We start from the raw sequence: 12,247 nt of genomic DNA, 5'->3' as shown, positions 1-12,247 counted from the left end.
GCGCATGCGCGCGGCGCAGCGGAGGCCACGCCCCCTCCTCTCCCCCTCACGCTCCGCGGGCGCGCGCCGGGAGGCGGGAAAAGAACCCGGAAGTTCCGTCAGGGGCTCGGGGGAAACCCCCCCCGGAACCTTCCGGAACCTTCCGGGAGCTTCCAGAACCTTCCCGAACCCTGCCGGGAGCGTCCGGGAGCCGCTCGGGGCCTCCGGAGCCGCCGGGAGCCGCCGCCATGTCGGACTCGGGACAAAGCCCCGCCCCCGGCGCGCGCCGGCGCTGCTGGAACCGCGAGAAGGAAGCGGAAGGAGGCGGAGAGCGGCGGGTGGGCGGGGCTTGAGAGGGGCGGGGCTAAAGGGAGGCGGAGGGCGGGGCTTAAGGGGTTGATTGATGGGTAGGGCGGAGCTCGGGGGTGATTGGCAGCGGCGTGGGAGGGGTTTAAAGATGATGGACAGCGGGGCTGGTGAATGATTGACAGGTGTAAGGGGTGGGGCTGAATGCGGGGGGGTGTGTCTTGGGAATGATTGACAGGAGGTGCATGGGGCGTGGCTTGTGAATGATTGACATATCTGGGGTGTGTTTTTGGAATGATTGACAGTGGATAATGGGGCGTGGCTTGTGAATGATTGACGGATATCTGAGGGCGTGTTTTGGGAATGATTGACAGGAGCTGCATGGGTGGGGTTTAACGATGATTGACAGCAGCTGAATGGGGCGTGGCTTGTGAATGATTGACGGCTATCGGGGTGTGTTTTGGGAATGATTGACAGCAGATAATGGGGCGTGGCTTGTGTGGGCATGGTAATGACAATGATTGACAGCGCCTGTATGGGGCGGGGCATGGCAATGATTGACAGCTGCTGCAGAGGGTGTGGCTTACAGCGGGGGCGTGGCTTTGAGATGATTGACGCGGCTGTGGGCGTGTCCAGAGCAGGGTGGGCGTGGCCTAAACCACTATAAACAACACCAAACGGGCAGAGAGGGGGTGGGGCTATCCCTGGGTGGGCGTGGCCGTCTCTGGGCGTGGTGGGCGTGGCCTCGCTGACCCAGCCCCGCCCCCAGGAGGTGGGGGAGGAGCCAGCGGGGACCCTGCAGAAGACCCCGATCATCCTGGCCAAGCCCCCGGCTGAGCGGGTGAGTCTGGGGGGCGTGGCCAACCCGTAAAGGGGCGTGGCCCACCCTGCTTTGCATGGCCACACCCCCGTGACGTCATTTCTGCTTCCTCCCAGCAGCAGCCGCCCGCAACGGCTCCGAAGGCGGGGCCGGTGCAAGCCCCGCCCCCTCCCGCTCCAGCCCCGCCCATCGTGCTGATGAAAGCGCGGGGGGAGGAGCCTCGGGGAGGGGGCGTGGCCTCGGGTAGTTCGGGGGAGGGGCCAGCGCAGGCCCCGCCTATGGAGAGGGAGGGGCCACGCCCCACCCAGCCTGTCTATCAACTGCACAGCCGGGGGCTGGCCCCGCCCGCTGCGCTCGACCGTGAGTGGGCGGGGCTTGGGGGCGGGGTCAATGTGGGAGGGGGCGTGGTCAGTGGGATGGAGGCGTGGCCATTGTGGGCGTGGTCAGTCCTTGTGGGCGGGGCTAGAGGATGATGCTGGAGGGGGTTGGGTGGAGAAAATGGGCGGGGTTTGAGGTGTGGGCATGGCCAGTGAGGGTGTGGTCGTTGTGGGCGTGGTCATTGCTTGTGGGCGTGGCTAAAGGGTAAACCCACAGGGCATCGAGTGACTAAAATGGGCGGTTTTGGGGGGCGTGGCCATGGCTGGGTGTGGTCATTGTGGGCGTGGCTAAAGGCTAAACCCTCCAGGAATTGGGTAACGAAAAGGGCGTGATTTGGGGGGCGTGGCCATGGCTGGGCATGACCATTGTGGGCGTGGCCAAAACCTAAACCCACAGGGGATTGGGCCAATAAAACGGGTGGGGTTTTGGGGGGGGCGTGGCTGAGGGGGGAGGGGTTTGGGGTTTTTTTTTGCGCTGTGGGCGTGTCGCCATTAAAAGTGGGCGTGTCCCACGCTCGGCCCCGCCCCCTTTCCGCAGCCGCCCAGGCCCAGGCGCGTCTGGCGGCGCCGGAGAAGATGAAGACCAGCATCAAACTGGTGGACGAGCAGATGAACTGGTGCGACAGCGCCCTGGAGGTGGGCGGGGCTGCCGGGGTGGGTGGGGGCGGGGCTCCCGGGAGGGGTGGGGGCGGGGCTGCGGGGGGTGGGGGAGGGGCTCCCAGTGACTCCCAGTGCTCCCAGTTCCTGCTGGAGCAGACGGACGTGCTGGTGGTGGGGGCGCTGGGGCTGCAGGGCACCGGGAAATCCACGGTGCTGTCGCTGCTGGCCGGGAACCAGCCCGAGGAGGATCCCAGGTACTGGGGGGACTGGGAGGGACTGGGAGGGAACTGGGAGGGGACTGGGAGGGACTGGGAGGGACTGGGAGGGAACTGGGAGGGACTGGGATGGACTGGGAGGGACTGGGAGGGACTGGGACTGGGAGGGACTGGGAGGGAACTGGGAGGGGACTGTGATGGACTGGGAGGGAACTGGAAGGGACTGGGATGGACTGGGAGGGACTGGGATGGACTGGGAGGGAACTGGGAGGGACTGGGAGGGACTGGGATGGACTGGGAGGGAACTGGGAGGGACTGGGAGGGACTGGGATGGACTGGGATGGACTGGGAGGGGACTGGGAGGGACTGGGAGGGACTGGGAGGGAACTGGGAGGGAACTGGGAGGGACTGGGAGGGAACTGGGAGGGACTGGGAGGGACTGGGAGGGACTGGGATGGACTGGGAGGGAACTGGGAGGGACTGGGAGGGACTGGGAGGGGACTGGGAGGGACTGGGAGGGACTGGGAGGGACTGGGATGAACTGGGATGGACTGGGAGGGAACTGGGAGGGAACTGGGAGGGACTGGGAGGGGACTGGGATGGACTGGGATGGACTGGGAGGGAACTGGGATGGACTGGGAGGGAACTGGGAGGGACTGGGAGGGAACTGGGAGGGACTGGGAGGGACTGGGAGGGAACTGGGAGGGACTGGGAGGGAACTGGGATGGGACTGGGATGGACTGGGAGGGACTGGGAGGGACTGGGATGGACTGGGATGGACTGGGATTGGACTGGGAGGGAACTGGGAGGGAACTGGGAGGGGACTGGGAGGGACTGGGAAGGGTTTTGGGCCATACTGGTCCATACTGGGATGGGGTTTTTGGGAACACTGGGATGGGGCTCCATCCATACCGGTTTAAACTGGTCCATACTGGTCTATACTGGTTTATACTGGTCCAAACTGGTCCAAACTGGTCCGTACTGGTTTAAACTGGTCCGTACTGGTGCCAGGTCCTTCGTGTTCCGGCCGCAGCCGCCGGAGCTGCGGGAAAGGGGCGGGGCCCAGACCGGCGGCATCGACCTCTTCGTTACCCAGGAGCGCGTGCTCTTCCTGGACACCCAGGTCGTTAATTACCGCTAATTAGCGTTAATTAGCATTAATTGTGGTTCCTCCCTCCCCGCTGACCCCGCCCTGAGCTTTCATTCGCCTTTAATTAGCATTAATTAGCATTAATTAGCATCTCTCCCTCCCCTCCACCCGCCCTTGAGCTTTTGTTTGCCTTTAATTAGCATTAATTAGCATTAATTAGCATTAATTAGAGTCCCTCCCTGCTGCCCCCGCCTTGAGCTTTTGTTTTCCCTTAATCAGCGTTAATTAGCATTAATTAGTGTCTCTTCCTCCCCACCTTGAGCTTTTGTTTGCCCTTAATTAGCCTTAATTGGCATTAATTAGCGCCCCTCCCTGCTGTTCTGACTTGAGCTTTTGTTTGCTTTTAATTAGCGCTAATTAGTGAGTGGTAATTACCCCAATGACCATAATTAACCCTAATTATGCTAATGATCCACCTCACCGTAATTATCTCAATTGCCCTAATTACCCCAATTACCATAATTAACCCTAATTACCGTAATGACCCACCTAACCATAATTATTTTAATTACCGTAATTAACCTTAATTAACCTTAATTAACCTAAATTATCCTAATGAGCCACCTCACCATAATTATCTCAATTACCCTAATTACCCCAATTACCATAATTAACCCTAATCACCGCAATTAACCCCAATTACCGTAATTACCCCTAATTACCCTAATTATCTCAATTACCATAATTAACCCTAATTACTGTAATTAACCCCAATTACCATAATTACCCCTAATTAACCCTAATTACCGCAATTAATCCCGATTACCATAATTACCCCTAATTACCATAATTAACCCCAATTACCATAATTAATCCTAATCACCCTAATTACCCCAACGCCGCCCCATCCACCCTAATTACCCCCAGTTAACCCCTTTTCCCCTCCCCCCTCATTACCATACCGGGGGGGAAGTGGGCGTGGCCTCTCACCGTGACCACGCCCCCCCTCAGCCCATCCTAAGCCCCGCCCACCTGGATCACCTGATCAACAACGACCGGAAGCTTCCGCCGGAGTTCGCGCTGCCCCACGCCTACGTGGAGACGCAGGTGAGGGGGCGGGGCCCGGCGGGGGGATGCAAATGAGATGTTAATTATGCTAATTGGGGGGTTGTGGGCGGGGCCAGTCGTTGCAGATCGCGGCCTTCCTGTTCACGGTGTGTCACGTGGTGCTGCTGGTGCAGGATTGGTTCACGGACCTGGGGCTCTACAGGTGTGACCTTTGACCCCGGGGTGACCCCTGAGTGACCCTGAGTGACTGCGAGTGACCCCTGAGTGACCCTGAGTGACCTCTAAGTGACCCCTGAGTGACCTCTGAGTGACCCCAGTGACCCCTGAGTGATCCCAGTGACCCCTGAGTGACCCTGAGTGACCCCAGTGACTCCTGAGTGACCCTGAGTGACCCCTGAGTGACCCCTGAGTGACCCTGAGTGACCCTGAGTGACCGTGAGTGACCCCTGAGTGACCCCTGAGTGACTCTGAGTGACCCCTGAGTGACCCTGAGTGACCCTGAGTGACCCCAGTGACCCCTGAGTGACCCTGAGTGACCCCTGAGTGACCCTGAGTGACCCCTGAGTGACCCCTGAGTGACTCTGAGTGACCCCTGAGTGACCCCAGTGACCCCTGAGTGACCTCTGAGTGACCCCAGTGACCCCTGAGTGTCCCCAGCTGACCCCAGCTGACCCCTGGCTGACCCCAGCTGACCCCGGGTGACCCCAGCTGACCTCACGCTGACCTCTGACCCCCGGGTGACCCCAGGTTCCTGCAGACGGCCGAGATGGTGAAGCCGCCGACGCCGTCCCCGAGCCACGACTGCAGCGGAGGCGGGGCCGAGGAGCCCTCGGAGTATTACCCACACCTGGGTGAGACCCATAGAATCTGCCCTATAGATCCTGCCCTATAGATCCTGCCCTATGGATCCTGACCCATAGATCCTGACCTATGGATCCTGACCCCTATGGATCCTGACCCTTATGGATCCTGCCCTATAGATCCTGCCCTATAGATCCTGACCCATAGATCCTGACCCATAGATCCTGACCTATAGATCCTGACCTATAGATCCTGACCTATGGATCCTGACCCCTATAGATCCTGACCCCTATAGATCCTGACCTATGGATCCTGACCTATGGATCCTGACCCTTATGGATCCTGCCCTATAGATCCTGACCCATAGATCCTGACCTATAGATCCTGACCTATGGATCCTGACCCTTATGGATCCTGCCCTATAGATCCTGACCTATAGATCCTGCCCTATAGATCCTAACCCCTATGGATCCTGACCTATGGATCCTGACCCCTATGGATCCTGACCTATGGATCCTGACCCCTATGGATCCTGACCCCTATGGATCCTGACCCCTATGGATCGGGACCCATAGATCCTGCCCTATAGATCCTGACCTATGGATCCTGACCTATGGATCGGGACCTATGGATCGGGACCTATAGATCCTGACCCATAGATCCTGACCTATAGATCCTGACCTATGGATCCTGACCCCTATGGATCCTGACCCCTATGGATCGGGACCTATGGATCGGGACCTATGGATCCTGACCCATAGATCCTGACCCATAGATCCTGACCCCTATGGATCCTGACCCCTATAGATCCTGACCCCTATAGATCCTGCCCTATAGATCCTGCCCTATAGATCCTGACCTATAGATCCTGACCTATGGATCCTGACCCCTATGGATCCTAAGCTATGGATACTGACCCATAGATCCTGACCCCTATGGATCCTAAGCTATAGATCCTGACCCCTATGGATCCTGACCCCTATGGATCCTGACCTATAGATCCTGACCCCTATGGATCCTGACCCCTATGGATCCTGACCTATAGATCCTGACCCATAGAATCTGACCTATAAATCCTGACCCCTATGGATCCTGACCCCTATGGATCCTAAGCTATGGATCCTGACCCCTATGGATCCTGACCCCTATGGATCCTGACCCCTATGGATCCTGACCCATAGATCCTGACCTATGGATCCTGACCTATGGATCCTGACCTACAGATCCGGTCCCATAGATACTGACCCATAGATCCCACTCCCCCTGACCCCTGTGACCCCCCCTGTGACCCCTGTGACCCCCCGGTGACCCCTGTGACCCCCCGGTGACCCTGTGACCCCCCGGTGACCCCAGTGACCCCCCGGTGACCCCGTGACCCCCCGGTGACCCCCATGCCCCCCAGTGTTCGTGCAGACCCGCGCCCCCCCCCGAGTGTTTCTCCCCCCGCCGCCTGGGGCTGACCCCCCTGTGACCTCCCCTGACCCCTGTGACCCCCCGGTGACCCCTGTGACCCCTGTGACCCCCCGGTGACCCCTGTGACCCCCGTGACCCCCCGGTGACCCCGTGACCCCCCAGTGACCCTGTGACCCCCCGGTGACCCCAGTGACCCCCCGGTGACCCCGTGACCCCCCGGTGACCCCCATGCCCCCCAGTGTTCGTGCAGACCCGCGCCCCCCCCGAGTGTTTCTCCCCCCGCCGCCTGGGGCTGACCCCCCTGTGACCCCTGTGACCCCCCGGTGACCCCTGTGACCCCCGTGACCCCCCGGTGACCCCCGTGACCCCCCGGTGACCCCGTGACCCCCCGCAGTGTTCGTGCAGACCCGCGCCCCCCCCGAGTGTTTCTCCCCCCGCTGCCTGGGGCTGACCCCCCGGTGACCCCTGTGACCCCCCTGTGACCTCCCCTGACCCCTGTGACCCCCCGGTGACCCCGTGACCCTCCGGTGACCCCGTGACCCCCCGGTGACCCCGTGACCCCCCGCAGTGTTCGTGCAGACCCGCGCCCCCCCCGAGTGTTTCTCCCCCCGCCGCCTGGGGCTGACCCCCCTGTGACCCCTGTGACCCCCCGGTGACCCCTGTGACCCCTGTGACCCCCCGGTGACCCCCGTGACCCCCCGGTGAACCCCCCCATGCCCCCCAGTGTTCGTGCAGACCCGCGCCCCCCCCGAGTGTTTCTCCCCCCGCCGCCTGGGGCTGACCCCCCGGTGACCCCCCGGTGACCCCGTGACCCCTCGGTGACCCCGTGACCCCCCGGTGACCCCGTGACCCCCCGCAGTGTTCGTGCAGACCCGCGCCCCCCCCGAGTGTTTCTCCCCCCGCCGCCTGGGGCTGACCCCCCTGTGACCTCCCCTGACCCCTGTGACCCCCCTGTGACCCCTGTGACCCCCCGGTGACCCCGTGACCCCCCCATGCCCCCCAGTGTTCGTGCAGACCCGCGCCCCCCCCGAGTGTTTCTCCCCCCGCCGCCTGGGGCAGATGCAGCGAGTGCTGGGGCGGCTGATGGCGCACTCCCGCCTCAAGTACCGCGGTACGGGGGGGACACGGGGGTCCTGGGGGGTCCTGGGGGGGCCTGGGGGGGTCTGGGGGGGGTTTGGGGGGGTCTGGGTGGGATTTGGGGGGTCTAAGAGGGGTCTGGAGGGGTTTGGGGGGGATCTGGGGGGATCTGAGAGGGGTTTGGGGGGATTTGGGGGGTTTGGGGGGGGTCTGAGAGGGGTTTGGGGGGGTCTGAGAGGGGTTTGGGGGGGGTCTGAGAGGGGTTTGGGGGGTCTGAGAGGGGTTTGGGGGGATTTGGGGGGTTTGGGGGGGTCTGAGAGGGGTTTGGGGGGTCTGAGAGGGGTTTGGGGGGATTTGGGGGGTTTGGGGGGGTCTGAGAGGGGTTTGGGGGGGTCTGAGAGGGGTTTGAAGGGGTCTGAGAGGGGTTTGGGGGGATTTGGGGGGGTCTGAGAGGGGTCTGGGGGGGTCTGAGAGGGGTCTGGGGGGAATTGGGGGGTCCTGGGGGGGTCTGAGTGGGTTTTGGGGGGAATTCGGGGGGGTTTGGGGGTCATGAGAGGGGATTTGGGATGGATTTGGCTGAATCTTGGCCATTTTTGGTTAAATTTTTCCCGTTTTTGTGTGAATTTCCCCCATTTTTGTTTAAATTTTCCCCGTTTTTGTGTGAATTTCCCCCATTTTTGTTTAAATTTTCCCCGTTTTTGTGTGAATTTCCCCCATTTTTGTTTAAATTTCCCATTTTTGTGTGAATTTCCCTCATTTTTGTTTAAATTTCCCCGTTTTTGTGTGAATTTCCCCCATTTTTGTGTGAATTTCCCCCGTTTTTGTGTGAATTTCCCCATTTTTGTTTAAATTTCCCCGTTTTTGTGTGAATTTCCCTCATTTTTGTTTAAATTTCCCCATTTTTGTGTGAATTTCCCCCATTTTTGTTTAAATTTTCCCCGTTTTTGTGTGAATTTCCCCGTTTTTGTTTAAATTTTCCCCGTTTTTGTGTGAATTTCCCCCATTTTTGTGTGAATTTCCCCCGTTTTTGTGTGAATTTCCCCATTTTTGTGTGAATTTCCCCCATTTTTGTTTAAAATTTTCCCGTTTTTGTGTGAATTTCCCCCATTTTTATTTAAATTTCCCCGTTTTTGTGTGAATTTCCCCCAATCCCGCGTGTTTTTTCCGGATTTTTCCCAATTTTCCCCGTTTTTGTGTGAATTTCCCCCGTTTTTGTGTGAATTTCCCCGTTTTTGTGTGAATTTCCCCCATTTTTATTTAAATTTCCCCCATTTTTATTTAAATTTTTCCCGTTTTTGTGTGAATTTCCCCCATTTTTGTTTAAATTTCCCCCATTTTTATTTAAATTTCCCCGTTTTTGTGTGAATTTCCCCCAATCCCGCGTGCCCCCCCCAGGCTCGCTGTCCATGCGGGAGCTGCTCCCCTCCCCCCCCTCGCTGCCCCCCAGCCCCCCCGAGCCCGAGGTCAACCTGTTCCTGCTGCCCCCCCTGGAGGAGGAGCCCGACGACGCCCTGCCCCGCCCAGGTGAGCCCAGTTCGGACCAGTTCGGACCAGTTCGGACCAGTTCGGACCAGTTCGGACCAGTTTGGGCCAGTTTGGGCCAGTTTGGGCCATTTTGGGCCAGTTTGGGCCAGTGAGCCCTGGACATCCCAGCACAGCCCCCTCAGCTCCTTCCCAGTTCATCCCAGTTCATCCCAGTTCATCCCAGTCCATCCCAGTGCACCCAAAACCCCTTCCCAGTTCATCCCAGTTCATCCCAGTCCATCCCAGTCCATCCCAGTGCACCCAAAACCCCTTCCCAGTCCATCCCAGTTCCATCCCAGTTCATCCCAGTTCATCCCAGTCCATCCCAGTTCCATCCCAGTTCATCCCAGTTCATCCCAGTCCATCCCAGTTCATCCCAGTTCACCCAAAACCCCTTCCCAGTTCATCCCAGTTCATCCCAGTCCATCCCAGTTCCATCCCAGTTCATCCCAGTCCATCCCAGTTCATCCCAGTTCATCCCAGTTCATCCCAGTATGTCCCAGTGCACCCAAAAACCCTTCCCAGTCCATCCCAGTTCATCCCAGTTCATCCCAGTCCATCCCAGTTCATCCCAGTTCATCCCAGTTCATCCCAGTCCATCCCAGTTCATCCCAGTCCATCCCAGTTCATCCAAAACCCCATCCCAGTTCATCCCAGTTCATCCCAGTCCATCCCAGTCCATCCCAGTCCATCCCAGTCCATCCCAGTCCATCCCACTCCATCCCAGTTCAATCCCAGTTCATCCCAGTTCATCCCAGTTCATCCCAGTCCATCCCAGTTCATCCCAGTTCACCCAAAACCCCTTCCCAGTCCATCCCAGTTCATCCCAGTCCATCCCAGTCCCTCCCAGTCCATCCCAGTCCCTCCCAGTATGTCCCAGTGCCCCCCAAATCCCCTCCCAGTCCATCCCAGTCCCTCCCAGTCCCCCCCAATCCCCCTCCCAGTGCCCCCCAGTGCCCCCCAGTGCCCCCCAGTGCCCCTCCCAGTGTCTCCCAGTCCCTCCCAGTCCCTCCCAGTCCCTCCCAGTCCCTCCCAGTGCCCCCCAGTGCCCCTCCCAGTCCCTCCCAGTCCCTCCCAGTGCCCCCCAGTGCCCCTCCCAGTGCCCCCCAGTGCCCCTCCCAGTCCATCCCAGTCCCTCCCAGTGTCTGTGTGTCCCGCAGGTGGGGGAGGGGCGCTGTTCCCAGCCCTGCCCCCATTCCGGGGCCGGGGGGGGCTGGGGGGGCTCCTGGCCCGGCTGCGGGGGAGGGTCCTGGCGGCCGCCCGCTCCCAGTTATCCCACAGCCTGCTGACCGAGCGCAACTGGTGAGACTGGGATGGACTGGGAGGGACTGGGATGGACTGGGAGGGACTGGGGGGGCACTGGGAGTGACTGGGACATACTGGGATATACTGGGATGGACTGGGAGGGTCCTGGCGGCCGCCCGCTCCCAGTTATCCCACAGCCTGCTGACCGAGCGCAACTGGTGAGACTGGGAGCCACTGGGAGGGACTGGGATGGACTGGGAGGGACTGGGGGGGCACTGGGAGTGACTGGGATGGACTGGGATGGACTGGGAGCCACTGGGGGGGCACTGGGAGAGACTGGGATGGACTGGGAGGGACTGGGATGGACTGGGAGTTGGTTTGGGGGGCACTGGGAGGGCACTGGGATGGACTGGGAGTGACTGGGAGTGACTGGGAAGGGACTGGGAAGGGACTGGGAGTGACTGGGAGGGGACTGGGAGTGACTGGGAGGGACTGGGAGGGACTGGGGGGGCACTGGGAGTGACTGGGAGACACTGGGAAGGGGTTTGGGGGGCACTGGGAGTGACTGGGACATACTGGGATATACTGGGATGGACTGGGAGGGTCCTGGCGGCCGCCCGCTCCCAGTTATCCCACAGCCTGCTGACCGAGCGCAACTGGTGAGACTGGGAGCCACTGGGAGGGACTGGGATGGACTGGGAGGGACTGGGAGGGGGTTTGGGGGGCACTGGGAGTGACTGGGACATACTGGGATATACTGGGATGGACTGGGAGGGTCCTGGCGGCCGCCCGCTCCCAGTTATCCCACAGCCTGCTGACCGAGCGCAACTGGTGAGACTGGGAGCCACTGGGAGGGACTGGGATGGACTGGGAGGGACTGGGAGCCACTGGGGGGGCACTGGGAGCCACTGGGGGGGCACTGGGATGGACTGGGATGGACTGGGGGGGCACTGGGAGTGACTGGGGGGGCACTGGGAGTGACTGGGACATACTGGGATATACTGGGATGGACTGGGAGGGGGTTTGGGGGGCACTGGGACATACTGGGATATACTGGGATGGACTGGGATGGACTGGGATGGACTGGGAGGGGGTTTGGGGGGCACTGGGATAGACTGGGATGGACTGGGAGAGACTGGGAGGGGACTGGGAGTGACTGGGAGGGGACTGGGAGTGACTGGGACATACTGGGATATACTGGGAGTGACTGGGAGGGCACTGGGAGGGCACTGGGAGTGACTGGGATGGACTGGGAGGGACTGGGAGTTGGTTTGGGGGGCACTGGGATAGACTGGGATGGACTGGGAGTGACTGGGAGGGCACTGGGATGAACTGGGAGGAACTGGGACGGGGTTTGGGAGCACTGGGAGGAACTGGGAAGGAACTGGGAGGGACTGGGAGGGAACTGGGAGGGACTGGGAGGGAACTGGGGTTAACTGGGAGGGCGTATCTTACCTGTACCGGTCCATACTGGTCCATACTGGTCCATACTGGTCCATACTGGTCGCAGGTTCCACTACGCTGCCCGGATTTGGGACGGGGTGAAGAAATCCTCAGCCTTGGCCGAGTACGGCCGCTTACTGGGCTGAACTGGGAGCACTGGGAGCGCTTCGCCGGACCAATAAACCCCTGTGGAAACCCCTCAAACCCGCTCGTTTTGGTCTTAATTAACGACGAGGGTTAATTAACCATCCCCCAAGGCATAATTAGGTTTAATTATCCCCTCAGAGAT

At 60.2% G+C, this 12,247-nt stretch overlaps 1 protein-coding gene across 2 annotated transcripts; it reads left to right on the top strand.

Annotated features, from left to right (window-relative positions):
* Positions 1-20: 20 nt before the first annotated feature.
* SMG9 (SMG9 nonsense mediated mRNA decay factor) lies at positions 21-12,162 on the top strand. 2 transcript variants are annotated; one of them, XM_086864909.1, is made up of 13 exons: positions 21-317; positions 1,055-1,126; positions 1,225-1,465; positions 2,021-2,118; positions 2,224-2,336; positions 3,309-3,420; positions 4,399-4,494; positions 4,572-4,657; positions 5,203-5,306; positions 7,673-7,780; positions 9,142-9,270; positions 10,431-10,572; positions 12,026-12,162. In XM_086864909.1, the coding sequence occupies exons 1-13, from the start codon at positions 228-230 to the stop codon at positions 12,102-12,104; spliced, it is 1,470 nt and encodes a 489-aa protein (XP_086721035.1). In that variant the 5' UTR covers positions 21-227; the 3' UTR covers positions 12,105-12,162. The 2 variants fall into 2 exon arrangements, with proteins under 2 accessions (XP_086721035.1, XP_086721034.1); XM_086864908.1 differs by having other exon boundaries at positions 1,222-1,465.
* Positions 12,163-12,247: the final 85 nt, after the last annotated feature.

Source organism: Cyanistes caeruleus, chromosome 28 (assembly GCF_971803275.1).
Source record: "Cyanistes caeruleus chromosome 28, bCyaCae1.hap1.1, whole genome shotgun sequence".
Classification (NCBI taxonomy): Eukaryota; Metazoa; Chordata; class Aves; order Passeriformes; family Paridae; genus Cyanistes; species Cyanistes caeruleus.
The sequence above is the reverse complement of the archived record's forward strand: the minus strand, read 5'-3'. Positions and strand labels throughout refer to the sequence as shown.

Excerpts from the sequence above, each read along its gene's own strand:
- SMG9 (XM_086864908.1), top strand. The coding sequence starts at position 228 with ATGTCGGACTCGGGACAAAGCCCCGCCCCCGGCGCGCGCCGGCGCTGC. Across the intron at positions 4,495-4,571 it reads ACGCCTACGTGGAGACGCAG|TCGTTGCAGATCGCGGCCTT; the intron begins GTGAGGGGGCGG and ends GGGCGGGGCCAG. Across the intron at positions 9,271-10,430 it reads CGACGCCCTGCCCCGCCCAG|GTGGGGGAGGGGCGCTGTTC; the intron begins GTGAGCCCAGTT and ends TGTGTCCCGCAG.